Source organism: Panthera leo, chromosome C1 (assembly GCF_018350215.1).
Source record: "Panthera leo isolate Ple1 chromosome C1, P.leo_Ple1_pat1.1, whole genome shotgun sequence".
NCBI lineage: Eukaryota > Metazoa > Chordata > Mammalia > Carnivora > Felidae > Panthera > Panthera leo.
Genome location: NC_056686.1, coordinates 1,853,796 through 1,880,917, shown reverse-complemented (window position 1 = coordinate 1,880,917; position 27,122 = coordinate 1,853,796). Strand labels below are relative to the sequence as shown.

The 27,122-nt window shown below is 61.0% G+C and overlaps 1 protein-coding gene across 1 annotated transcript in view; it reads right to left on the bottom strand.

Annotated features, from left to right (window-relative positions):
- The window catches only part of PRDM16 (PR/SET domain 16), a 312,421-nt gene that overhangs the window by 39,044 nt on the left and 246,255 nt on the right, over nucleotides 1-27,122 (bottom strand). Inside the window, exon 4 of the mRNA XM_042951672.1 lies at nucleotides 6,933-7,067. Coding sequence (XP_042807606.1) covers nucleotides 6,933-7,067 — 135 coding nt within the window. The remainder of the gene's footprint in view (nucleotides 1-6,932; nucleotides 7,068-27,122) is intronic.

Genomic DNA, 27,122 nt, shown 5'->3' with positions numbered 1-27,122 from the left:
GGATGTCAAAGTGGGACCCAGCGTATGGGACACTCCAACGAAGCCAGGGGACCCCGGAGTGACCGGGGAGGGGGCCCTGAGTCGGCAGGCGGGTCTCACACGTGCATCTGGGCGGTGAGTGAGTAGGCCCACCAAGTGCACGTAGCCCGGCGGCCAGCTACGTGCGCACAGGCTGGGGCCCGGCTGGGGCCAGAGGAGGGTCCTGGCGGCTTTCCTCAGGCCCCGTTAGAGGGCAATGTGGGCCCGCCCACCACATCCCTCCGCGGCCGCGTCCCTCCCCGAGGCTCCGCTCTGACCTGGCGTCCGGCTCAGCGCGGCTCCTGGGGCCACATCCTGCCTCCGGCCGGGACTGCTGAACTCCTGCTCCAGCCGGGCTGGCAGGGGCTGGGCGCGGCCCGCCTCCCCTCTCCGCCTCCCCGTCCGACCCCCTCGGAGGGCCACCCGGCCTCCCGGGACCCCCCCCCCCCCCACCACCCTCCTCACCCCCCTCTCTGAGTGCCACTGCCTCTCCTGGGACCCCCCACCCCGGTGGCTCCCAAGGCCACTGGACCTCCTGGAATCCCCTACCCGCGCTCCAAGGCCACCTAGGTCCCCGCCCCCACCCCCCTCCCAGCTCTGAGGGCTGCCCGGACCTCCTGGGACCCCTCTACAGCCCCCACGTGTGGTCCCAGGCCGCCTGCCTCCCCGGGGACTGATCCCCCCGCCAACACAGCCTTGGAGGAGCTGAGGGAGGGTCTGGTGCACTTGGCCACAGGGGGCAGCTTTGTGCACAGCGGGCGCCCCCTCCCCAACCCCGGACGGCACCTGGCAGGGGTGTGAGCGCAGCACAGGAGGGCGGCCAGCGGCCCGCAGCCGTGGCCGCCTGGACTTTGAGCGGAAGACGGAATTAATTGCTATTAGTGCTAATCGCAGGGCCCTGGTTGGGGGGGGGGGGCAGGGGCGCCCCCAACCTGCCTCCACCCGGAAGGGGAGACAGGAGGTGAACAGAGCAAACTTTTCCAAACTCAGCCGATGCCATTGCCAAGGGCACGGAGGTGTGAGGGAGGCTCTGGAGTTTTTATGACCTGTTCCCACCGGCACAAAGGCCTTATCAGCCAGCCGCCTCCTGGTCGTTTGTCCTCAGGCTCTGCTGACTTCCCAGGACAAAGGCCGCGCGCAGGCTTCGGTGGGACTGAGGCCTGGGCGGCTCCTGGCCTCTGGGGGCGTTACAAATTGCGCATTTACGGTGCGGAGCCCGGCCCCTTCCGCAGGGGCCTGTAATACATGATTCTGTAGCCCCTTAAAAACTCCTGAAGTGGGCGGGCGACTCCCGTTCACCGTGTGCCCCTCGGCGGCTGGGCCGGCTTCAGACCGAGGGCCCCGCCTGCCATGTGGACGGGCTGAGCACTCATTTTCACAGGAGGGAGAGAGGCCTGTTCCTCCAGGAAAAAGAAACCCTCCCCTGTGGTGCCTCGTCCACCGCGGGAAAAGGAAAAAGGTTTGTGTCTGTGACAGCAGCGAAAACCCGCGCCCTCAACAGCTGCAGCCCTGCACGGCTGAAACCCTGTCTCCGTGCTCTGGGCAAGGCCCAGCTGGAGTTTTCTCTCTGGTTTCAGGATCTGAGAGCTGGGGAAGTCACAACAGCTGGGTTCATGAGAGCCAATAAACGTCTGCTCGCAAACGGCTTTCAAAATACCGAAGCCAGACAGACAGGTCTGAGGTTAGGTCCCTGTTTGAATGTCTCTGCTCTGTCTGCAGGGACGGTGGTGGCCCTGAGTGTGGGTCCTCTCCTCCCCCTCGTCCCTCTCCCAACACGGGAGCGGGCCCCTTGCAGGTAGACGGAGCTCGGGGACAAATAAGCCCACGTTCCCAACACAAGGCGGAGAGGAGTGCCTGAGAACAGTCGGTTTCACACAGGCCGTGCTCATTCAGACCCTTCCGCGAAAACAAACGTCACTCCCTCCCCCCAACGTTCTTTAAGACAAAGAAATATTTCAGATTTAAAATAGATGTCACTTTTAGACAGCTTCTTGAGTTCCTCAAGTATCTTTTTTTAAATATCAAATCAACTCACGAGGGTGATACTGCTTTCGAACACGACGACTTAGGTTCTACGATTGTCATTCCTACTTAATCTGGGGGTTTTACGATTGAAATTACGAGAAGCTGCCCCCGCGTTGCACGGGGTGCTCGGCCACGGCCACGGCTCTGCCCGGCCCGGAGCAAACGGACGGCTCAGAAAGGTGAAAGTGGCCACGTGCACGGGACCGCTTCTCCCCCTCTGACGGTTTGAGGACCTTTCAAGGAGTGTCTGAGTTACGCGGGCAACATCGCTTTCAGTGTGCTTATCGCAAAAAGAAAGCCTCCCTGCATCCCGGATTTCGGCTTTGTGTGGGATCTGTGAAGGCCTCTGGGGGGCTCTGCGAGGGCTTTTCACAAAAGAGAAGCAGCAAGGGGGAGTGGAATGGCCCGTCCGCTTCTGGCCTGTCCCCACAGGGGACGCCGGTCCTTGGGCATTCTCCTCTCAGGGACCCCCGAAGAGGCAAGGCGGTTCCGGCGCGGACTCTGGAAACACCGCTGTGTGTCCTTCCTCCTTGAGGTCCCCAGGCTGTGGGAGTCTCTGCCTGGGAAGGGCTGTGGACACCAGAGCCCTGAGGCTGCCTGAGGGCTTGAGCACTTGGAGTTTAAAAAGCCACCCAGGCGGTGCTCCAAGCCGGAGCGGGGAGGGCTCTGGGAGCCGCGGGGGGCTGCGGAGGCCTGCCTGTGCCTTTTCAGAGCCGAGTGGGACCGCGGGGACAGCGGGTCTGGGTCGGGCCCCCACGGCAGGCTCAGGCTCCAGGGACAGGCAGACAATTCCTTCCTCCGCCGGGGAGAGGACACGGCCTGGCGTGCCTGGCGGTTGCCACGCTCCTGTCTTCCCACGCGGGGCTGAAGCAACTTGTGTCCGAGAATCTTTCCGGTCTTGCCGCTGTGCCGTCTCCTTCCCAGCGGCACAAACGTGAGAAAAAGTCCCGCACGTCTGTCTCTTCCTTCGTCGTACAGTTCGGGGCTGGAGAGCGTGTGTATCTACACACGCACATTACTGGGGAACGTGGTCCCCACCGTTCTTACGTGGCTCTCCTAATCCAGCACCCCATTCGGTCAAGAAGGAGAAGAGTGGAAATTCTGACAAGGGCTCCGGCCGGTGTTGGGCCGGCGTGGTCGAATTTAGGTCTTGTTCCTTCCTGAAGACAGGGTCAGCTTGCTCTGAAGAGGGCACCGCAGAACTCCACGGCTTTCGGACTCCCGATGAATTTGATATATATGTTAAGTCTTTTGTAAACTGGCCAGGAAACGCTACAATGAATCCCCTGCCCTTCTCGTTTCAAAGGGGGAAATTGTATCTAATTGTTTGGGAGCTACCATTGAAACGGGCCAATCCATTTACAAGGTTTAATTTAGAAAATCCTGGGGGGTGGGAGCAGAGGCGGCGGGGGACCCGTGCTGGACGCCATCCTGCGGGCTCCAGCCCCGGCGGACGGCTCCACGCCCCGACCGGCCACCGCGGCGGGGTCCCGCATCGAGGGCAGGGAAGCGAAAGCAAAAGAGAAGCTGCCGGGCCGACGTGCGGCCGGCCCGGGAGCACCAGGTTTTCATTAAACACAAGCGCTGGCTCTCCTGGACGCGGGGCTGTGTGGTTATCGGCCGGCTGATCTGCTAACGAAATGCCTTTCTTTAACAAGCTTGTCTGCTTCCTCTTCGGGGAGACCCGGCCCCGGTGCCCGGGCTGAGCTGGCTGTGCCCCGGGAAACCTGCTGGTGCTGTTGGGTTTTCCCTGCCGCCAGGCCGGCCCTGGGGACGCACAGCATGGGCCCCGGGGGCTCTCCTCCGTGCGCGGGGGCGATCGGAGCCCCCGAGTCGTGCTCCCCGACATCTGCGTGTGACCCCAGCACCGGCTCACGCCCTCCTCGGCCCCGCTGGCCACTGACGTCGGGCCCCAGCATCCTTGCCCCGGTGAGGTGGGTGGGGACGGGGAGACGGCGCGCCGTGAACAGGCCTCCGCCCCTCTCTGCTCCCTCCGGTGGGCGCGCTTACTTCCAAGCTCTTGATTTCAGGCTTAACGTTAAAACAAATCCAGGGACAGGCCCCGTCTGTCTCCCGCAGCGTTTCAGACCGACTCGTGTGCCCATAATTGTGGGAGAAAGAACCACCCAGGGGTGATCTGAGCGTCTCAGAATTTCCAGAAGGAAAAGCAGGGGCTGGCGGGCGGCAGGGGGAGGGGAGTGAAGGTCGCCCGGGGCCGGGGGAGGGTCATGCTACCCGGGGATCTCTGCTGCCCGTGGGCTCCCCTTTGCTTTCCGTTTATGCTAAGTGGGAAAGGTCAATCAGGGCCCTCCAGAGTCTCCGGCTGTGATCCGACCACTTCCAAAAACCCAGAGACAGACCTGGAGCCCCCAGCCGTAGGCCGTGGCCACTTTGTCCGGAGCAGACCGGCCACCCCAGAGCCTGTGTTGGCCCAGGACCGTCTGTGAAAGCCGCTCGCCACTGTTTAGTGGATAGGGCTGAGTCCAGGAGGAAATCCATGGCCCGATGGTGGCCTCTCTTGCCCTGGGCTCCGCCGTCTGGAGCTGCAGAGAGGGGGACAGAGGTGGCCGTCAGAGCCACAGGGCGCCAAGAGGGGGCCTTGTGGCATGAACGAGAAGCTGGAGGCAGGGCTGTGCTCACGGCCATGGGAGCCGCAGTCCGTGGAAGAAACGCGTGGCTCCCTCGGAAGGACACGGTCTCCTGTTCGGAGCTGCCAGCTCGGTTCTTCGGGGAGCCGTGACTTCAGGGACTTTCTCTTCGCGCCCCCGAGACCCCCTCCTGCCCAGGGTTCTTCGTCCTCTCAAAACCAGGGCTGAGGTCATGTGACGGGCTTCTGAGCACCATCTGGCAAAACCCACACTGCCTTATGCCTCTTAGATTCTCAGTCTGGACGCTGTCCCCTCCACGTCCGTGCTGTCGAGGGCGGTGTGTGTGTGTGTGTGTGTGCGTGTGTGTGCGTGTGCAGCGGGGGCTGGGGTGTCCATAAGTGCCAGGAAATCCTGGTAGAAACTCTTGGGATTATGGACATCTGAGAAACCCCATTACTATCGTGTAATGTTTCCTTCTCAAAGAGAAGCCTGTCTTCAAAAATCTTTGTTTTATTATTACTATTTCAGGGACGTTCTTATTCCAGCTCCAACCCAGGTCAAGCCTGTTGCTCTGTAGCAACCGGTGTTTCCAGCCGTCGGGACCGGTCACCCCCCCTCAATGGGGTTAAGGGAAACGGCCGGAGTTCAAGACTTACTCCACCCCAGCCGAAAGTATCCCTGTTCCCTGGTGGAAGGAGATGGAAAGACTTTGCTGCAGAGCAGTCAGTCCCACGCGGACCCTTATGTGGAGCTGGCAGAAACGCTTCCCCGAAATGTTAATAAGGACACAAAGATGTCTGATGACACATCTGTGTGCTTTTCTAGAAGCTTGTCATGAAAAGGTACCTGCTTTGCTACTAAAGTTTGGCTCAAACGGTCCAGCAAACATGTTTCTTAAATGGAGACTCTGGATCCTGCCTCTCGCGAAGTGCCATCCGGGGCTCGGCCCCACGGTGTTCCTTCCGCTGCCCATCAGCTTCCGGACACGGGTCGGGCATACGCGCGGTCCGCACAGGAGGGGCGTGCCTAGATCTGACCGTCCGTCACTCAGATTTCACTTTCATTTGGAGGAAGGAAAAGTGGTTTGTTTAAGTTCTCTTCTAATTTTTGAGGATTATTCTTTTTGGCTTCAATTTCTGCAATATTTTTTGCAATCAGAAAAAAAAAAAACAACAACCCAAACCACCTTATTTTCAAAATGCTGGGTTCTGGCTACGAGCTGTAGCTGTCTCAGGAGCAGAGGTGGATTCCAACTTCGCCGCGTCTGGTGGCAGCTCGTGTCCAGGGCTTAATCCAGGCCGAGCCCCAGGGCCGAGAAGGAGCCTGAGCGGGTGAGGGGGGGCAGCTGACGGGGGTCCCAGGGACCTCCCTGCTGCGTGCTCTCTGTGTTTCCTAATGCAAAACCGTTTCTCTGAAGTCAAGAGCCTCGATCCACTTTTAATGGTTTGCACAGGCGACGGGAGAATGTAGTCTTTGTTATGTGGTCTCCGGAAACATTTTTGGAAGCAGAGGAATCCCTTTCGCAGATGAAATCTCCCGTGAACCCCAAGATATTCTCGGCAAGCGCACGCTGCTTCGATCGGCCGGGTCGGGCACCCCAAGGAGCCCGGCGCTGCTCCGGGAACGCAGTGGAGACGTGCCGAGGGGCCTGGCTCCGGGGTGGGGAGTCTTCAGGGGCCATTTGCGAACTTGTAGTTAAAGACACAGAATAGGACCTCCCAGCACTGGGGACACGTGGGGGCTGCATATGGCATCTTCTGTCCTGTTCGGCTCTCAGCCCGGACGGCCACCATGAACGATGAGAGCCAGTGGTGCCTGCGTTCCCAGGGTGGTGTGGAAATAGCACGGCGAGTGAGGCTCCAGCGTGCCGAGCGAGCGGGGTCCTTGGCCTCCCAGGGGGGCTGGCAGCAGGAGTGAGGCGTCCCGGCCCTGGGGCCAGGGGCTGAAGTCAGGGCCACCCGGCTCAGGAGAAAGATGGGTTGTCAGCCAGGGGAGCCAGTGGCCTCCGCAGGCTGGCCGGGACGCCGTAGGGGCTCCCAGGGCACCCCCGGAGGGCGGTGCCGACCCCCCAGAGAGCACTTCCGAGCAGAGCCGCAAGGACAGTCGTGCGTAACTGGGTTGCCAACAGAAGGCCCCGGGGAACAGCCACGGGGTGTCACGGAGCTCCCTGCCCCGCGGCAGGCCAGGGCCCGGCAGGGCCCGGCTGCCCCTTCGCCCCGGCACCCCCCGCCCCCACCATCTCTCTGGGTGCCGAGGCCCCAGGAGCCACTCCGAGGGCCGGTGTGCAAGCCCCAGACCCACCTGCTCGTTGATCTGGCACATGGTGAGGTTCTGGTCATTACAGGAGCAGGCCACCCGGATGTACTTGAGCCAGCTGCCGGACCCCGCCGGGGCAGCCTCCATGCAGAGCTTCTCCGTGCTCAGGTCTTCGGAGATCTGTCGGGGAGAGCAAGAACCGAGGAGGGTCAGAGACATCCTGTGTGCTGGTCTACACAGCCTGCAACTGCCCAATGAGGGACCAGCCGTCTGGGCCCAGTAGGAAGGCAGTCGGCGTCTGGACTTCAGCAGACCCCCTGGGCATTGGCGACGTCCTTGTCCCCCGCCTCCCCCCGGCTGCCCGTCCCAGGAGCCTCTGAGAGCCTGGCGGAGGGACGGGAGGACGGCCCTTCCTCTCACCGAGCAGACTGCAGCCCTGGTCTGGCAGTAAAGGGGCTGCACAGCCCGCCCCCCCCCCCACCCCCTGCAGAGCCGCCCCACACGTGAGAAAGCGGAGGCCACTGTGTCTAAGAACAGAGCCCTCTGCTAAGGGGAGCTGGGGCACTGGGCTGGAGAAAAACATTCTTGAAGGTAAAGGTGTTGTCGGGGTGTGTGACCGCAGGGACTCGGCGTGAGTGTGCGTGTGCAGGCGTGTGTGCGTGCGTGCCCACACCGGCGTGCACATCCCCCTGAAAGTAAGAGAGCAAGAAAAGCATTCAGTTTTCTTAAAGGTGAAAAGTTTCCGTTCGACACCCAGGGCCCGCAGATGCCCGGCCTCTCCCGGCGCGCCCAGCGGCCAACGCGCGTGTGACCGGCGTCACTGACCCGGTCCCCGCCGCGGGTCTCTGCACAAGCCCCTGCCGGGCAGGGCTTGGAGCTTCTCCGGGTGTGTGCGTCCGAGTGGGTCATTTGCTAGAAGACCTGAATGCTGTCCCCCGCCGGGAGAGGGGTGTCCCTGCAGCAGAATCCCTCCCATCCTCACCCCTGCTCCGTCCGGTGCTTGCGTGGGGTTCTGAATCCAGAGCCACGGAAGCCAGCGGCATCTTGGACCAAATTCCCGGGCAGCGCAGCCCCAGGTCTTACAGCCTAGGAGGGAGGGGCTGAAGCCTCAAAGTAGGAAGGGGCGTCCAGTGGGCAGGGGACATGAGAACAGGGTGTCAGAAGGACCCAGTAAAGTCAGGACAGGGGGTAGCAGCCTGTCCCGGCAAAGACAGAGGAGGCTGATTCCAAGCATCATGGCTTCTGCTCCCCCGGAGGGCGTCCTGAGCGCCCGTTCTGGACAATAAAGCCCGGGGAAGGGCAGCTCCCGGCCGAGGCCCGCAGAAGCTTCTGACCAGCAACTCTGGATGCTCTGTAACAGCTCAGGTGCTCCCCAAATGTCCACAGACACTTTCTACACGGCCAGGGGCCCCGCCCGGCCTCTGATGGTGAGGAAACGGAGATCTCGGGAGGCAGGCGCGTTGCCGCGGGAGACGCGGAACCTGCCTCTGTCCCGTCTGCCCCCCTGCACGTGGGGGTGCCTGGAGCCCCTCCCGGAGCCACCAGCAGTGCCTCCCATAAATGACAAGTCTCGGAGCAGACAAGCTCAGGCCCAGCTTTGCTGACGTCTCTGGAGGCTGATCTGGAGGGGGCTCTGAACCCAGGGACCACGGTTCTGTGATTCTCTTTTTTTTTGGGGGGGGGGGCTTTCACCAAATGGGCCTAATTCTGAGAGAGGGAAGAGAGTCCGGGGGGGCCTGGGGAAGAGGGAGATGAGAGACGGAGGGGTGGGGCTGGAGGGCGGTGTGGCGCAGAGAAGCCGGACCTCGGGGTGCCAGGGGGCGCAGGGGCATGGCTGGCTCCAGGCCGGCATCGGGAGGCCACTTGGGGCGGGCCGGCAGGGATGGGAGCGCAGGCCCACGCGGGAGAGGCCCCCCTCCGGGCGCTAACGCCTCTTAGGGGCCCCCCTTGCGCCTCCTACCCCAACTGCAGGAAACCCGCAGAAAAGACCCACAAAGCAAAACCTGTGGTTAGCGGCACGTCAACTGAAGGGGCAGTCCTGCCACCTTCCTCTGTCACAGGAGGAAGAGGGGCCGAGCAGCCAAGACCCATGGACCCCACCCCACCCCCCTCCGGGGGCCCGGGCTCCCTGTGATGCCCCCCCCCCCGCCACAGCCACTGTCTCTGTCCGACCCCACCCGTGGCACCGGCTGGGGATGGCGAAGAGGGCCCAGGCTGCTGGGACCATCACAGCCCTTGCGGCCTCTGCCCCCACTGCCCATGCGGCCCCCGGGCTGACCTGTTGCCTCAAGGGTGTTGCTTCACCTTGACGGGCTTGGGTCTGTCTCCCCAAGTAGTGGCTAGAGGGACACTGATCCATCCGTCCAACTAACCAAGTAACCACTGTCCTAAGTGCTTAGAAGCCCTCTTCACCCAGTTTGCCCATATACGTGTGTGCGTGTGCATATGCATGCGTGTATGTGCACGTGCATGTGTGAGTGTGCATATGTGTGCATGCACATGTGCGTGTGTGCACGCGTGTGCTTATGTGTGCCTTGTATGTTGCAAGTGCATTTGCACGTGCATGTGTATGCTTGTGCGTGTGCATGCACGCGTGTGAATGCGTGTGTGTGTGTGTGCGCGTGTGAGGCGCCACTCAGGTGGTTGCTGAGAAACCAGCAACATGTCTTGGGAAAAGACAAACCAGCCCCAGTGAGGGGGTGGCCCCGAGGGAGCCTACAGGACCGACCCCCAGAGGCCCCCGCTTCCCCCCTGCACGCACCCTCCCTGGGGGGCCTCGCTCATCTGTGTCCTTTTTTGCCACCGTCCTCCACGGCTGCACCCTCCCGTCCCCCCCGCCGCCTTCCGCCTCCCCGGCTGGGAACGATCGTCCTGGGATGTGGGTCCCAGAGGCAGAGCACATTCTCTGGGGGCTGGGACTCTGCACTGCGCCTTGCAGGCTCAGTCCTCGGGGCTCTTGGCCTGCCGCGAGGGGAGCTCCGTGCCACGCGGGGGTGGCTCCACACTGCCCCCCAGAGAGTGAGTCTGACCCTCCGGGTGCTCACAGGACTTGTCCTGGGGGCAGATGAGGGAAAGCGCAGGGCGCCTGGACCGCAGTGACTGTCCGTCGCCCTCCGGCACCTGTCGGTCCAACACTGCCACCTGAGCCCACGCCCGAGTCCCACGTGCACACCTGGAGCCAGCCGCCTGGTCTCCCCTCGGTCCCCCCACGGCGGCCTGGTCTCCCCTCGGTCCTGCTGCGGGCAGGGAACGCCTTCGGCGCGGACGCCCCAGCCTTCCCGTGAGCTTTCTGGGTCCTCGTGGAACCAACCTCTCTCTCTCCCTTAGGACAGCCGGGCAGGTGCTGGCACGTGGCCCGTGTTCTCCTGAGCCTTCCCCGTGCCAGGCAGCCCTCTCCGTCCTCTCAAGCACGTCTGGGCGTGGACACGGCTGGCTGCTTACCCGCACGGGATGCCAAGCCGTCCCTGTCCCTGTGGGGGAGGCTCCACGCTGGAGGGCCAGCAGCCCTCCTTCCTGGTGCCCCCTGGGAAGTGCCCCTTCCCTTCAGCCCAGAAGGCCTGTCCCCCCAACCCCTGACCATCTGGGTGGTCACAGGGTGGGCGTCACCTCCTGGCGGGTCCTGCGGGTCTGAGGGGACTCCTCCCTGAAGCTCTACCTCTGAGCAGCATCAGGTACCTCTTCCGCCAGAGAAGGTCTGAGTCCTGGTCTGGGGCCCGAACCTGCAATGCCCCTGTGGTGGGAGGGCCCAGGCCTGCGTCTGTCGTCGCGGCTGGGCGGTGGGGCCTCACCTGGGCCTCACCGGGGCCTGAGCCCCCGGCGCGGTGGGCAGGACACTGTAGGCCTGGCTCTGCTTTGGGGTGTGGATGGGCCCATGCCCTCTGTGACCCCAGGCAGGGAGAAACGGGGTGCAGACACGTGTCTCCTCTGGCTTCCGCTCCTTTCCTCTCTCCGTCCTCCCCGCAGGGCCTCTGCAGTGGACGAGCTGGGCCTTTGGGAAGCCCACCCCGAGAGCCCCTGCGGGTTCAGGTCTCCGTCTGTGCTTGCGCGGCCCCGTACCGGTCACCGCGGGTGCTGGTGTTGCCGGGTTCGCCGCAAGAGGAGACAGAAGCCAGACGCAGGGCTCTGGAGCCAAGGCAGGGACCGGAGGGAGGGTCTCCGTGCCTGCTCAAAGGCCCACGGGGTCCTGGAGTCCAGAAAGCAGGCCCAGGAGGCCACAGGTCCCTGCCCTTGCCTCTCCTACAGTGAGACCTTCCAGCGCCCGGAAGGCCAGGTCGAGACCACCCCTCACCCGCCTTGGCTCCTGGAGCCCGAGACAGTTACAAGTGGATGCGGGAGGGCGAGAGCGGCAAGCGGCTGACCCCTGATTGTGTGTGATGCCTGAGGAGGGAAGGAGGGAGGGGGCCCAGCCCCCCGGCCTCTCCCCCCTGCGCCCCTCCGCCCCCGCCCCCTTGTAGGCAGCGGCCTGGGGGGCCTCGGGGCCGAGTCTCTAGATTTGCCATCCGGCTGCCTTGCCTGACCCCACTCCAAAGCCTTGCTCCGCGTTATTCGGGGCTGAGCTTCGGGGATCCCAGAGCCTCTCCCGGCAGCTGCCTCCTGTCCGTCCCCCCACTCGGCCTCACAGGCCCCCCCACCCCCGGTCCCCCTGCCAGCTCCCCTCGCTCATAAATCACCGCCATCAGAAATGCTGAGTTATGAAGCAAAGGGATGGAAAAATTCTTTTAACCTTGACAATTTTTTTTGCACATCATTTGAGGTTTCCTGCACTTCTAATCTGTGGGCTCTCTGCTGGGCTGGCTCCCTCACGTGCAACAGCCACGGACCCGGCCGGGCGTGCAGGGGGGACGCCGAGGCATCTGTCGTCAGCTCGCCTAATGGACTCGGGGCATGCAGGAAGGCGCGGGCACTGTGAGCCTGCCCCCACCCCCCCCCCCCCCCGCCCGTGGCCGTAAGGTAGCCCCGTCGAAGTCCGGGCATGGTGTCCACCCGTGACAGTGGTGGGGGGACCGGGGAGGGCCTCCTCCTACCCTGATCCCTTCTCTAAGGACCCCCAGAGCCGTGGGGGTCTCATTTCTGTCCAGAGGCACACGCGGGCACATGCACACACGTGTGCGCACACACACACACACACACACAGCGTGGTTACGATTTATGGGGTCCATGAGTAACTAAAACAGAAAGTCCATTCTTGTGACGGAAGGAGGTGGGGGAAAGGCATTCTGGAAACACCTCTGTCCGGGTGCAGAGGGAGCCTGGATGAGCTCATAAATCCCCTGTCCTGACTCTCATTCTGGGGCTCAGTGGTGATATGACCAAGCACTGACCAGCAATGTGGCTGACAGCATGGGGTCATAACACAAGCAGACAGGAGTCCTGGCAGGCAGGTCATGGGCCTGGGTCCCCACCTGCTCTGGCTGAGAGGGAGGTGGGGATGAGAGGGGGAGCGAGGGAAGGGAGGGGTGGAGGGGGGTGGAGGGAGCAGGAGAGATGGGAGAGAGAGGGGAGGGAGGGGTGGAGGGAGCAGGGGAGATAGGGAAGAGGGGGAGGGAGGGAGCAGGGGAGATGGGGGAGAGGGGAAGGGAGGAGAGGTGGGGGATGGAGAAGGAGGGAGGGAAGGGAGAGGTGGAGAGGGGGTGGAGGGAGCAGGGGAGAGGCGGGCAGAAGGGGGCTGCTTCCAGGAAAAACAGGTATCTCACGGAAGCCAGTTCTCCAGGGCAAGGGCCAGCGTGGCTCCCAAGCTCATGGTGAGAGAGGTGTTTTCTGGAAGCAGCTGGAGGGGGCTCCCCATGCGTGTCTTGGGCAGACAAGGGCCGAGGTCGTTGATCTCAAGCTAGAGAAGTGTCTCTAGCTCAGGGCTGCCCTGAGCTGCCTGCAGCAGAACCGGGGTCACTGGCCCTTGCTGTGACCTGAATGTGACCTCGCTCTGGGGGTCCCCCCACACTCTGCAGCCTGAGGGGCTGTTTGGGGGCTGGGCTTCCTCCCGAGCGCACGTCTTGTCCCCAGGCCATGGGCTGTAGCCCTGACCCGAGAGGAGCACACGGGCAGACTGGGGATTCGGACCAGCACTTGTAAGTGTCCAAGGGAATAACGGGACAGAAACCCCTCGAGTGGTCAGCCGTGGTGGAGGTGGCGGTGGCGTTGGGACATCTCCGCAGGCAGCCCGTGGACGGGCGAGGGGCCTTGCAGAGAGGCGAGCACCCCGTCACTGGGGGGATTCAAGGTGTAGGTGGCCGTCCTTCCAGGGTGCTCAGAGGGGGGCTGGACTCTGACCTGTGTGTGCCTGTCCTGCCCTGAAATCACATAATTCCTAACTCGACAACACGGGGGTTGTCGGGTCGTCTTGACTCAGTCCCTCCTTTGGAGCTAGAAATCCTCTTTCCTGATTTCTGGCTGCGTGCGTGGAGGCCCTTGGCTCCCTGCACACGTGGTGTGCACTGTAAGGGACACTTGGTTTCTCTTGGAAGCTTGCTGCACACACCCAGCACGGAGCCCCGGGCCCACACCGGTTCCGAGAGCGCTCAAGTGTGTGCGTGCCGCGGGGACTCGTTTCCGGCTACTGATGGCTGTGGCCATCAGGCCGGCTGCTTCTCCGGCTGGCCGCACCTGCTCCGCGGGCTCTCCAGAGACGCGCTAGGCTGGGGGGCTCTGTCCAGCACAGGACCGTGAGGGCACCGGCCAGAAGCGGGGCTCTTTCCTGGGTCTTCTGGCTGGTGAGGAAGTCGTCCCCTGGCCAGTCAGGAATCTTCAGTGGGTGGCCCCAGGACCCCGATGGGGACAAATCAGTTCTGGCTGTGAGTAGGAGAAGGACGCCCAGCAAACAGGTGTGTGTCTCCCTTCAGGAGCCCTGCTGCCCACCTGTGCAGGAGGTGGGCTTTCTGGAGTTTCTCAGGGTGTCCCCAAAGAGAAAGCCCCTGGTCACTACAGAGAGAGCCCCGGGCCCAGCCTCGGCTCCCAGCAGGAGAGGGTCCTCGTCACAGACCCGCCAGCACCAGAACAGCAAGCTGAGCCAGGGGCTGATGGGCGGGAGTCCCGAGGACCCCCTCTGCTTGCCCCGCCCCATGGGGGTGCAGGCTGTTATGGCCACTCCCAGGGGGCGACTTTGCCCAGAGGCTCCGTCTTCAGATGTCATTGCTGGGATGATAAGACTTTCACCTGTGATGTCGTTTGTATGTTGAATTTCTGTAGTGGGGACCCCGTCTACAGATGCGTCCTCCCCAAAGGTGTCCTGCATTGAGGTCGAACGGAAGGTATTCCAGAAGGTGAACGCCCCGTGTATGACTGCCTGGTTGTGTTGGGAGCGGGTGGAGAGGAGGTGGGAGGGGACATTGAGGCGGGCGCAATAGTGAGAAAGTCACCCAGCCCTTCCCATGAGACAGCTGGGACCCCAGGGTCTGGTGTCGGAGCTCCCGAGGGACGTGCCCGGCGCTGACATGCAGGGGGGCCTGTGCGTCGCCTGGGGGCCACCTCGATCTGCGATGACGGCACACGTCATTCCCTCCTAGCCAACCCCAGAAGGACACCAGAGTGGGTCACACTCTCCCGAGGGTCCCAGGAGAAACAGCGGGGTGACTTATTGATATCAGTGCCTGGGGCGCTGGGGCCTGGGGCCTGCTCTGTCCGTTCCCTGTGGATAGTCAGGGGCACCACACCGGGACTGGCCTTCCGTCCCCGTGGGGACGCCTGGGTTGTCTGCCTGTGCCGAAGCCCCTGCCGCCCCCCTCTCTGCTGGACGGAGTGGGCTCCTCACGCCGATGGCCCACCCGCTCTCACCCCCAGGGCCGAGCCCCAGGTGTCTGCAGCCACAGGGCGGCTGGGCCCCACCACACCCATCCACCGACCCACTGCCGTGGCCTTATGGGAGAACTTCTCATAAGCATGGAGACGGGGTCTCAGCTGAACCCAGATTCAGGAAAGCAGGCCCCGTAGACCCGGGCCTCCCTTCCTTCCCACCTCTGCGGGGCCGGCTGGTGTGACGAGAGAGGCCGCTTGCCAGAGCCGGTCTTGCTGAGATTCCTGACCTCAAATAACCCAGGTATGATCTGGGTGCACACGCTCTGTCCCCGTGTGCACCCCCACCCTGACCCAGCATCGCCGCGGGGACACTGACACCTGTCTCGTGGGCGCCCAGGTGCAGAAGCATGGTCCCGCCAGGACCCCCAGCAAACACCGGCGCGGAGGGTCCCAGCCCCACTCGGCCCCAGCTCCTTGGGTGGAAATTTCACAAGTGGTTCTGCTGCTGGGCCTGGAGGCTGACTGGGGGGCTGAGGCCCAGGGAAGGGCGGAGCCAAGAAGGGCCACCGAGGGTCGGACAGGTGAAGGCCGGGTCCTGGCCTGGCTTGCAAGGTCCCCTCCCCACCGCCGCCCCACCGCCCAGCTTGCAAGTCCCACACCCTCCTGCCCCTGCCCCTCGGGCTGCTGTGGTTAGGATGCTAACAGCCCCAACGTCTTTTCAAACCCTAATTTGATTTGAAGCTGGGCCGGGAGCAGAAGCCTGTGAGCCGAAGGGCTGCCTGCACCGCAGGCTCAGCTGTGACATTCTGAAAGAGACACCTCTGTTTTGTTCTCGATCATAAAAAAGATTGGAAAAAAAGCCCAAACAACCAAAACCAAACGCCTGTGGCGGCGTCCTTGCCCAGGGTGGGTGGGAGCCCAGGGTCTGCTCACAGGAAGCGGTTCCACCGACAGGCTGATGCGAGGCCCTGGGAGGTGTCACATTTGTAACCCTTCTCTGGCCACATAGAGGGTGACAAACTGCAGAGCTTGTGAACAGGCGCACCCCCCCCTTCCCCGGCAGGTGCGGGAGGAATTCTCACAGCTGCTGCAGCCTGCGGGGGCAGGGGTGCTGGAGACCTCCAGGCACGCGCTCTCGGCTGGACAGAAGCCTCCAGAGTGGAAGCCCATGTAGAAGCCCACCCGGGCCCCCCAGGGCCTCCTCACCCAGCTCTGTCTGCTCGGCTGCTACCTGTGCGTCCTCCAGCCTGTGACCTGGATAGAACGCTCTGAGGTCCGGGGCCTGGTTGTCCTCAGACCCTCCGGGTCCATCCCTGTCTCTGCGGACGACGATCATGCATGCAGGCTGCACCCAGGAGTGATTCCAGAAGCACCTCTCAGAGAACCAGACGCGTCTGGGTGGAGAGAAGCACAGTCTTCCCATCCCTTCCTCAGACATTCTCTACAGGGGCTGCCCACCTGGCCCTTCCCACCACGCTCCCCATCATGCGGAGGCAACATGCCCCTCCGGCCACCACCCCCCTGCAGACCGCTGACTCTGTAGTCACTGCTGAGCCTCCCCACCGAGTCACGAAAGGCTCACATCCACCCAAAGGGGCAGCCACCATTGTAGGCACTTCTGTAGATGAGGAAACTTACAGAGAGGAGTTGGGTAACTGGCCTGATGTTGCACAGCAAGAAAGGGGAAAACAGGTTGGATAATGGGTCCTGGCTGCCTGCCTCATTCCTTTCATGACCTATGGGGACTAGTGCTGCACACCCTGGTTGGTCCTGTCCTTCTCACCTGTCTTCTACCTGAGGATGGTGGCCAAGAACAACTAAGGCTTCCCCAGAGCTTTGACAAGGACTGGTGTTCAGTTGGAGCTCACCGAGCATCTCTACGGATGGATGGATGGATGGATGGATGGATGGATGGATGGACGGACGAATGGGTGGGTGGTTGGATGGATGGATAGATGGATAGATGGTATGTGAGTAGATAGATGGGTGGATGAATATGTTGTTGGACAGATGGATGGATGAGTGAATTGCTGGCTGGATGAATGGATGGATAGATGAGTGGACTGTTGGATGGATGGATAGATGGATGGATGGATGGATGGATGGATGGATGGACTGTTGGATGGATGGATGGATGGATGAGTGGACTGTTGATGGATGGATGGATGGATGGATGGATGGATGAGTGGACTGTTGGATGGATGGATGGATGGATGGATGAGTGGACTGTTGGATGGATGGATGGATGGATGGATGGATGGATGGATGGATGGATGAGTGGACTGTTGGATGGATGGATGGATGGATGGATGGATGGATGGATGAGTGGACTGTTGGATGGATGGATGGATGGATGGATGGATGGATAGATGAGTGGACTGTTGGATGGATGGATGGACTGTTGGATGGATGGATGGATGGATGGATGAGTGGACTGTTGGATGGATGGATGGATGGATGGATGGACTGTTGGATGGATGGATGGATGGATGAGTGGACTGTTGGATGGATGGATGGATGGATGGATGGATGGATGGATGGATGAGTGGACTGTTGGATGGATGGATGGATGGATGGATGGATGGATGGATGGATGAGTGGACTGTTGGATGGATGGATGGATGGATGGATGGATGAATGGATGAGGCACAGTTTTCCAGACCTGTCCAGACACTTTTGGCTTCCTCCACTTGCGAAAGTGAGATATAAGGGAGCATCCTTCCAGGAGATGTAAAGCAGCAGAACACAGGGACGCCTCTCTCAGGAGACCTGCCCTGATCCCACACATCAGGGTGGGCCCCTCTGGGGGTCCTCACAGTCCCTGCCCCATCACAGTACAGATTACAGTGGGCTGTGACTGTCTTGTCCACATGATTCCTTTCTCTTCCCCTGGATGATGAGAGCTTTGAGGGTTTCATCTGATTCCCAGAGCCAGGCAGACAATGGGTGCTCAATGAATGCTTAGGAGACAAAATGGGCACTTGAGACCTCTCCCTCCTGCCATATTCCATATGGCTTTGCCCAGTGGGTCTTTCTTTCCTCATCTCCCTTTGTCCCACTCTCGACCCCTCCTCCTTGTTCCTCCATGGGTTCTGCTCAAGCAAGTACACACCCTCCTTCTCGTTGCCCTGCCTTGCTGGAAATCAGAGCTACAGTTTTTCCTGGGTCCAGGGTGACAGTACGACTTCCCCCTAGTCAACGTGACAGCGTCCTATTTCCCAGGGCAGAGGCCACGCTAACTTGTCGGGCTCACACCCTGTGGAACCTGGCACACAGTAGGTGTTCAAGGACGCTGGGGCAGCAGCCAGGATAGAGCCGGTGGGGTATATTTAGTGCCTTCCCTGCCGCTGACTCAGTCTCTCCAAGCCCATCCTTCTTCCTCCTTGGGGACGCATCAGTCCAGAGAAGTACCATGACTCACGGCCTTCCATATCGGGCGGTGTTTTGAGATCAGCTCCTGGAAATAGCTCAAATCTCAACAGGCCAAACCTAAGCAAATACCTGCCTGTCCCAGAAGGAGCACCTCTTGTAACTCTTTGGCATACAAAAATGGTCATTGGCAGAGGGCTTCTGGTGCAGATGCTATTGTCTTTGGATGCCTTACAAATAGGCAACTCTGGGCCCTTCCCAAGCAGGCCCAGAATACCCCCCCGGGCCTGGGTCTGCACCTTGTCTGGCTTCATGGAGACTGGAGGTCCGCTTTTCCTCCGAACGGTTGATTGAAATGATTCTACCTCCTAGGATTTCTTGCTTCCCAGGGCACCCAGAGCTCAGCCACCGTCTAGTTGCATGAGTGGGGAGAGGCCCCGGGGTCCCGTAACTGTAATCCAACAGGCCCATCCTTTCTCTCGCGCCCAGCCGTCCCCGCGTATCAGATGTGGAATGACAGAGACGGGGAGGGGCAGTACCCGCTTTCTGGGTGTCACGGGTCCTGGATTCTCAGGCGCTATCATCCCGGCCAGAGGCCATCCGGGTTTTCGGTGATGGACCCTGAGCCGCACGCCAGGCCTGCCCTTGGACGTGAGCTCGGCCTGAGATGTCTCCCCGGGAGCCCGAAGCCGGCTTCCTTCCCAAGCTGTGGGCACATTTGGTCCGATCGGCAAGTTTGAAAATGATTCATAGACAGAGGTGGGCAAAGTCAGTCTTGAATGACAAATGGGACCAATTAAATTCAATAGCTCTCCCTCTTTCCCCATGTTCCAGCCAGTTCCTACGGCCAGTCACCTTTGACGAAATATATCAAAGGAATTAAAAGTGTGTCCCCCACAATGATATTACCTGGATCCCTTTCAGGTCCACACCAGCCAAGTTCAAGCATCTATTCAAGCCCAGGAAATAGAATCGAAACGGTTTATTAAAAACCTAATCACAAGCATTTATATGACACAAATGGTCCTGAATGGCACCCACCAACTCCACGGCCCCTCCCGGGGACAGCACAATGCAGCCGATTACCCAGAATTTAAACGGGGGTGTTTAAGAGCCTGGGAACATTTTAATGGGGATCTTTCTTTGTGGATTCTGCTATTGTGTTATTATTATTTTTTTTTTTTTACTTGAAAAAAGCAAAGGATGGGAGGGCGCATTCGCTTTCCTCCCTTGAGTGATATAAGAATATGTGACTTATTCTGGCAGATCTGTTTCTATGGATGCTGTCAGGATGTGAACATATACCCGTGGGGAAAGGGAACACCCTGCCCACCTAATTAAAGTCGCGCAGCGTGGCTTAGGGCGGCTCCCGGGTCAGCTGTCCTGAGCGGGGCCCTGCAGCAGGTGCGGGGCTCAGAGAAGCTCTCCCAGGCGAGGGCCGGGTGCGGGTCTCTGGTCCCTCTTGACTCTCTGGCTCCCTGGCTCCCCGACAGCCGGGCAGAACAGCTATGCATCAGAAGACTTTCCTTGGAAATCCTCCCGGTGGCCACCCCGGGGGCTCGATGGCGGGGCCCCCTCTGGAGGCCGGGACCCCCAAACTTCCTCCAGTTGGAAGTGCTGGAGAGCTGGGCTCCCCGGAGGCCCCTGGGGTCTTTGCCAGAGCCGGGCCCACCGCGGCGGTGGCCCAGCGAAGCCTGCACCCGCCCCACACCAGCACCCCACGCCAGCAAGGTTCGGGGTCGCTCTGGTAGGACGAGCAGGTCCTCAGCGGTCCCTCGGAGGTCAGGGATGAAAGGGCACGGAGCTAGGGGTTTCTCTTCAGGGCACACGGTCCCTCTCTCTGTTGGGGCACAGGCTCTTTTCTAGAAGATTCTCTGTCTCTGTGAGGAGGTTCAGCCCTTCAGTGCGTCAGATGCATTATTTCCTTTACCCTTTACCTTACTCTCCAAACGATATACCAGTTCGCTTTCATTTTATTTTTGTTCAGTCCTCCCTCTAGAGGATTATTTTGAAATTATTCCTTCAGCACAAATAACCCCAACTTTGACTCTTTCCCGAGTGCCTTGTTTTGAAGACGAGGCTTTCTCGTTTGACTATCCAGTTTAATTTTTTAACGACATAGTGAAACACGCAACAGGATAGAAACATTTAAAATAAGCACCCTCACTTCCCACCCCAGTGATTCATTTGCCATATCAGCTACAAATTGTGAAAACCAACTTCAGAAGCGTAATTACTTCAAAACACACAACTCCTGGGGCGCCTGGGTGGCTCAGTCGGTCGAGCGTCCGACTTGGGCTCAGGTCGTGACCTTACAGTTCATGAGTTCGAGCCCCGCGTTGGGCTCTGTGCTGACGGCTCGGAGCCTGGAGCCTGCTTTGGAGTCTGTGTCTCCTTCTCTCTCTGTCCCTTCCCTGTTCATGTTCTGTCTCCCTCTCTCTCTCTCTCTCTCTTTCTCAAATATAAAATAAAACACAAAAACATTTTTTTAAATAAAAAATGAATAAAGTACACGACTCCTTCCACTTTTGCCCGTACTTTACATTTATGTACATATTCCATAGCGGAAGCAGGAGTTCTCTCTGAAAACACGACCTTAAAATCCCGAGGGGCGCATCGGAGCCACGGACAACGGCTGACAGATACAGGCGGAGCCCGGGGTTCTGCAGCTGGCATTTTGCAGGTACCATCCACTGCCCCGGTGTGTTTGTGAAACGCATCCCCGGCTGAGTGACCCCACGGCACAGCCTTCGGCCCTCTCTGGGTGTTTCTTTAAGATTTGCAAAGCGGCACAATCTGGGGGGCAGTCCTAGGCAGCCGCCTGTTGTAACTCCCTGTGGTCAAATGTATTTCTTCCGAGTCTCGGAGGCTGGCTGTGACGGAGGGCTCCAGGACGGGTCACGCCAGAGCTCCGTGGAAGGCCTCCCATTTGGGGTCCTGGACAAGGCCCCTGGGGACGCCTGGCACATAGAACCGTCCCTGGAAAGGGAGCCTCGTCCCAGGTCCTGGCCTCCGGGGAGGGTGGGGCAGGGGGGACGCTCGGAGATGTGCCTTTAGGACGAGTGCTCGCCGGGCTGTCACCGCACCCCACCGCCTGGGGCGTGACGGCACAGAGGCGGCCTCTGGAGGCCAGGGGGCCTCACGTTATATAACCACCCGTGAGAAGATCTCCGTCTTTGGGTTTTCTGCAGAGGTCGGTGGAGAGATTTCAGGATTTGCATGGAACTCAGATCCTGGAACGTTCCAGCGAACAGCTCAGGGGCAGACAGGGATTAGACCTCATTTGCAGGGCAGGGGCGTGGAACTCTGAGTGAAGGTTCTCTCCAGCTTTGCCACATTACCTCCTACTCACCCGGGGAGCGGGGTGGGGGGGGGAGCTCTTTTTCTTTTCACATTTGGGTGGATGAGGATTCACATTAGGTTTGAGATTTTCATCCCGTTTTGGCTTCTGGAGGGATGTCCTTTCACGGGAATCTTTGAGAGTCAACTAGTTGCTTTTAGGAGCTGATAAGTTGAGACACGGCCACGAAATCGGAGGACCGCAGGGCTGCACGCACGTTTTGGACGACAGACACTTGGGTGCAGCCGTTTCAGGGAGGTCCTGGGGCCCCGTCACGTCCTGGTGGCTCCTGAAAAGCCATCTGGCTGTCAGGTGACTCGAGGGTCCCCTGAAAGGTTCCCTCAAGGTCCCCACCCTCCCAGCAAACCCAAGAGCATGCGGCTATCTGACCTTCCTCTCCGCCGGAAGAGACCCCTCCCGAGCCACACCTGCCACGCCATCCACAAGGACGACCTCCTGTTGGTGGTGACCCCCTTCCTGGGACGGCCAGATCCCCCAGCTGCAGAGACCCCTTTGCTCGTCCAAGTGCAAACACTAGAAGGCAAATGCCCCTTCCTTAACGGGCCGACATCTCATAAACAAAGCAGAGAAAATAACACACGCGCCCCCCCCCCCCGCCCCCGCCCACCGGCTGCCCCCAGTGCTACAGTGTCCCCTTTGTGAGCCTGTGACTGGGGTGGACGGGGCCGGTGTGCGAAGACACGTTTACAGCCTGGCATTATGCAACAGGATGGTAACCACACATTCTAATAATAAAATAAAATAAATACTAATAAACATTCAACCTAAAGATCCTTCACGAGACGCCCTAATCATTTTTCTGCTCCCACTTCGGTTTTTTCTGGAACAACTCCAGCGAGCCCAGGGTGGTGCAGCGGCCTTTTTCTCCGAGGGAACAAAAGGTCTTTTTTAGTCCTAAGTTTATCCAAATATTCTCAGCTTACTACTAGCCCCTTTCTGAATTGATATTCCCAATAAAAGGACACTTTGTATCTTTAAGCCACACTGCCCACCCCCCCACCCGAGCGAGGATGGAACCCCGGTCTGCCACTTCCTCGGAGATGGGCGGGAAGGGGACATCCCCAGTGTCGTGGGGTGGGAGTGGGCGGCCGGGGGCCCAGTGCGGTGGCCAAGGCCGTGCGCCGGGGGCGGAAGACGGAACCCACGGAGGGTGCCTGCCCTCCAGCACGCCGGGCTCTAATTTTGTGCAAGCCCATCCAGGCTGCACGCACCTGCCAAGCACGTTGAGTCCTGCGTGAGCTCGCCGCAGGGGAGAGAACTCCCTCCAGCCGGGCTGAGATGTGAGGCCTGTGTTCTGGGCCGCGAGCGCCGCTGGGGAGCCCGCCTTTCACGCCAGGCACAGGCTGCTTCTTAGCGTCGGCTCCTCCCCATCTGCCCAGACCCTCTCGCACCAGCCAGCATCACAGCCGTGTCCTGTGCATGCACGTGTGTGCACGGGTGCCCACGGCCTCGTGTGCGCGCGTGTGCCCCCAGCAAGCACGTGTGCGCACACAGAGCCGTCCCCGCGGCCCCACAAAGGGCATTTCCTTCCACCCCGGCCTCCTCCAAACGGCTCTGATTAGCGTTAATGATAATTCTCATTAATCACCTTCAGTGGCTGCAGAATGGAAACGAGGCCTCGGTGAGGTGACAGGAGCCACTTAGGCGGGATTTATGACTTGTGTGCGTGGTGGCAGCTCCGGGCCCTGATGCCTCTGGCCTGTGGCTGACATCACGGCCACATCTGGGCTCCAGCACGGAGCCTTTCGTGTTTCTTCTCCCCGCCCGACCTCAGGGGTGCCACCGACCCGGGGGCCCTCCTGGTGCACGGCTGGGCAGAGCAGGGGCGGGGAGGGGAGCAGCCTCAGGGTTTGGGAAGAGGAAGGAGCAGGAGGGGCCCGTGTATTACCAGCAAGTCTCCCACCTTCCTCCCCAAGAGCAGCCTCACACCCCCTTTCTGCCCCTTGAGCCCTTGGGAGGGTCGGCCGCCCCCACAGAGCCCAGCACAGACAGACCCACCTCGGACGTGGGACTGCCTCTGATCCACCCGTGACCTTGGTGGCCCGCACAGTAGGTCCTTGGGGGGTTTGGGGCTCGGCGTGGGCTGCGTGGGGGGCAAAGGAGGGGTTGCAGGGCTGAGCTCATGGGAATCCAACGGGAGTCCCCCTGAGCGGCCACCCAAGGTCTTCGGGTCATGGCTGACTCGGCAGCCCAGCCCCCGAGTTCCCGCGTGGCCCGCACGGAGCCTACAGTCCGCTGAATGCCAGCTGCTTCCTACCCCTCCTCACCCTCGCGGCCTTGCCCACTGGCCGAGCTGCTCGCTGGCCGAGCGGAGCCCTGCTGATCGTGGGGACCCTGCCGGTTTCCTCCCTTCCCATCGCCACTTGTGGACCTGCCCTGGGACTCTGCTGGTTTGCACGCAACAGGCACGGGGGTCAAAGAAAGGTGCTCTGGAAGGACTGATCTGCCCTGGGACACTCCGCTCCCCTAACAAGCAAGCAAAGTGTCTTTCTCGGGTCTCAGGGAGGAGTGGGCCCACGTGTCGGGCTTCTGGGGCTCCCGGCTGGACCCTGATAATTCAAACTGTGCCCTGGGTCTGGTCTCCACAAGGCCCACCCGGCTGCCTGGGGCAGCTGGGGGCGGGGAGGGGGGCGGGAGGAAGAGCCTGGGCAGCAAGTAACGATGTCGCCATCAACCCGGTTTAATTTTGCCCTTGCGCCAGGGGCCGAGTGTGGGAGCACAGGGTCATTACTAGGCTGTTGCCAGGGCGAGGGGGGTGGGCAGGACCGGCTCGGGCAGGGGATATTCTGGAGTCTCTGTTAACCTGGACTGAACTAGAAAAGGAGTCGGGAAATGAATTGCCAGCCTCATCCAGAAGCACCCTGGGTGGGGTCGCCGCGACCCAGTGCGATAACCTCCCGGGCCGTCGCCAGGCCCTTCCATGTTCCTGAGCGGCAAGGTCAAGGTGAGCTTTCTGAGGGCTGCTGTGCGGGGCTCTCTGGGATCCACGTATGGGCGAACCAGGAGCCCCAGAGAACCAGCAAACCACCTACAACGCAGACCTGTGCCCCACACCTCACACCGGGAGCAAATGCTTCTTAAGCAAAGGAGCCTCCGTGCCAAGGCGAGGACAGCGGGGGCGTGGGCCGTTCTGAGCTCTGTGCCCTTCCGTGGCAGCCATGGGGGGGGGGCACCTCTTTGAATGTCACCTGGGAGTTCCCACCCTCAGGGCCCCTGCGGCCTAAACCACGCCCCTGCCCCGGAGAGACACAGCTTCTCCGTGCTTCTGAGGGGCTCTTGGGCTGCATCGGGTCCAGGACGCTCATTTGGGCGCTGGTCTCAGACCCAGAACCACCTGCTATCAGTTGGGTGCTTTGCATCCACCTGCATGGATCTGGGTTTGGTTTGTTGTGGGGTTTTCCGCTCCTCCTCGTCCTCCTCCTCCTCCTCCTCGTCCTCCCTTCCTTCTCCAAAAGGATTTTAATCCCAACATCCAGCTTCCTGAGCATTCCTGTGGGGTGGCTGTAATCCCTTTAAAGAGAACCACCAGGCAGTGTTGAGGCTTGTTTGGAAGGGGCCTTTTTGGGGGCGGGGGAGCTTCTTCAGGACCTCGCACTTCTGAAAGCATAAAGCCTGGATCACACTCTCCTAAACGAACACCCCCGCGAACGACGCTCAGGCAGAGCAGCCTCATGGGAGGCCCGGGGGGGACTTGGAGGTCTCGGCCCGCCGGTGCTCCACTGGACTCCTCGGCCCCGAGGCTTCGGGGCTGTGCACCCAGCGACTCCCTCCCATGTGGGGAGGGATTCCCCAGAAATGAACACCTTCCTGCGGAAGGTTTACTTAGGGACGGTGCGGTCTGCGTCATGTTGGTGGTTAAACCAGTTGTCAAAGGACAGGGATGGCGAGGGGACCGCAGTTACTGGGACACCAGCCCGTGGCGCGGGCGTCTCCTCGAACACCGCCGTGAGGGGAGGTGGCGGCCTCGCAGCCTGGGCGGACGTCTGCCTCCGGCACCTGACCCGGCCGAGAACCAGGCGTCCCCTGCACGCCCTGGGCTGGAAGGCCCCCGAGCTGCAGCCAGCCTCCCAGATTCTGGGTCCCTCCTTCCACTCCTGGGGCACAGACGGGGGGGCCCTTCAATGGCCTCTAAGTAATGAGGTTGCACGTTGTGGCGTCTTCGAATCCCTGCTTCTCAGACGTCTGGGGAGACGAGCCCCAGCTCCACGAGCGACCTCCGGGCTGGCCTTCCTGTGACCGTCCAGCCTCCGCTCTGCCATCCCCACCTGCCCTCGCCGTCCCCGTCTCCACCCACCCCTCCAGGGAGTCCTGATGCCCGGCTCACAGCCAGGTCTGTGACATCTCTCGCCTCTCCTGCAGGAAGCCTGATGCATCGTTGCACCCCCACGGGTCTCTACGCGCCCTTGGTTCCCAGCAGAGGACCCCGGGCCGTCCTGTGCACAGCACAGGCGAGTCTCGTGCCACCACGTCCCCTCTGGTTAGAGTGTTCAGTAGGACTGGAGATCAGCACTCTAAACGCCGTGGGACACTTGTCGGAGGAGGAAGGATGAGGTCACCGGAGTCAGCGGGCGGCCACCCCGGGCTCCTTGCAGAGAAGCCTTGCCGGGAGGCGGGGCCGAGTCAGGAGAGAGCACTTTCCCTCACCTTCCAGATGGACGTCCCGGGCTGGCCGGCCACCAGCAGATGCCCACGCCAGGCTGTGGACAGTTGGGCCTTGTCACTTCCCACTTGCCAAGACTCTTCTCCCTGGCCTGCTTGGGGCCTCTCCCAAAGTCTGGGACACGTTCCTTCCTGTTCTTCAACTGCTCCTTCCTCCGGGAAGTCGGGTTTGGGCAGGTGTTACGCCCAAAATGGGTAACGTTTGGACTACACCAGGGGTTGTGTTGATAAATCTCTCTCTCTCTGTTCACTTGTTTCCCTTTAAGGAAACAATGATTATCTTGGACTACACACGGCCTTGAAGGGGCTGCATGGTGAAGTGGGGCTCCCCAAATGCCTGGAGCCTTGGAGAAGATTCTAGGTAATTAACGCTGCAGTGTTGGCCCGATCACACGGAAGGAGGCCACGGACGTGCAGAGCCCATCAGCTGGGACAGGTTCTCCGGCCCCGCCGGGCGCAGCGCTCGGGCCTCGGAGGCCGTCCCACCTCCCAGGCTGGCGGCGAGAACACTGGAGCGGCATCCAGCTCAGAAAGCTGGCCCTTCCTCTTCCTCAGGGAGGGAAGTCTCCAGAGGGAAGGGCAGCAGCCCCGTGGCCACTCAGTGCTGGGAGCCCAGGCTCAGGCGCCTCTGCTTGTCTGCAGGGGATGGGGGGGGGCGATCAGCACGACTCACATGAATGCAAGCCCCCAACCACACAGCCTCATCCCCAACTGGGGGGCTGGGGGTGCAGGCCCCTCGCATGGCACAACCTCCTCCATCCCAGCTGAGCAGAACCTTTGTCCAACAACGTAGACTGTTCTAGAAGGATCCGGCTGCTGCCAGAGATGACTGGCCCCTGTCGCAGCGGAAGACATCTCCCTGGACAGAAGCCCCCGGGCCTCCCACTCGAGTTCCGCACATACGGTCATCATTAACGCGCCGAGTCCCGGATGACGGGATAAGAGAAGTATTTGATTCATTTATCAGAGCTTTCAAATAGGTGACAATTAGGGACGAGGGACTGTGGCCCAGCTGATAGGAACGCATGGACTTAATTATGTTTGTCTGGTGCTCCTCTCGGGATGCCGAGCTGCTGCAGGAACCCCGTTCTGGGAGGTGGGTCGGGACGCCCCGTCGT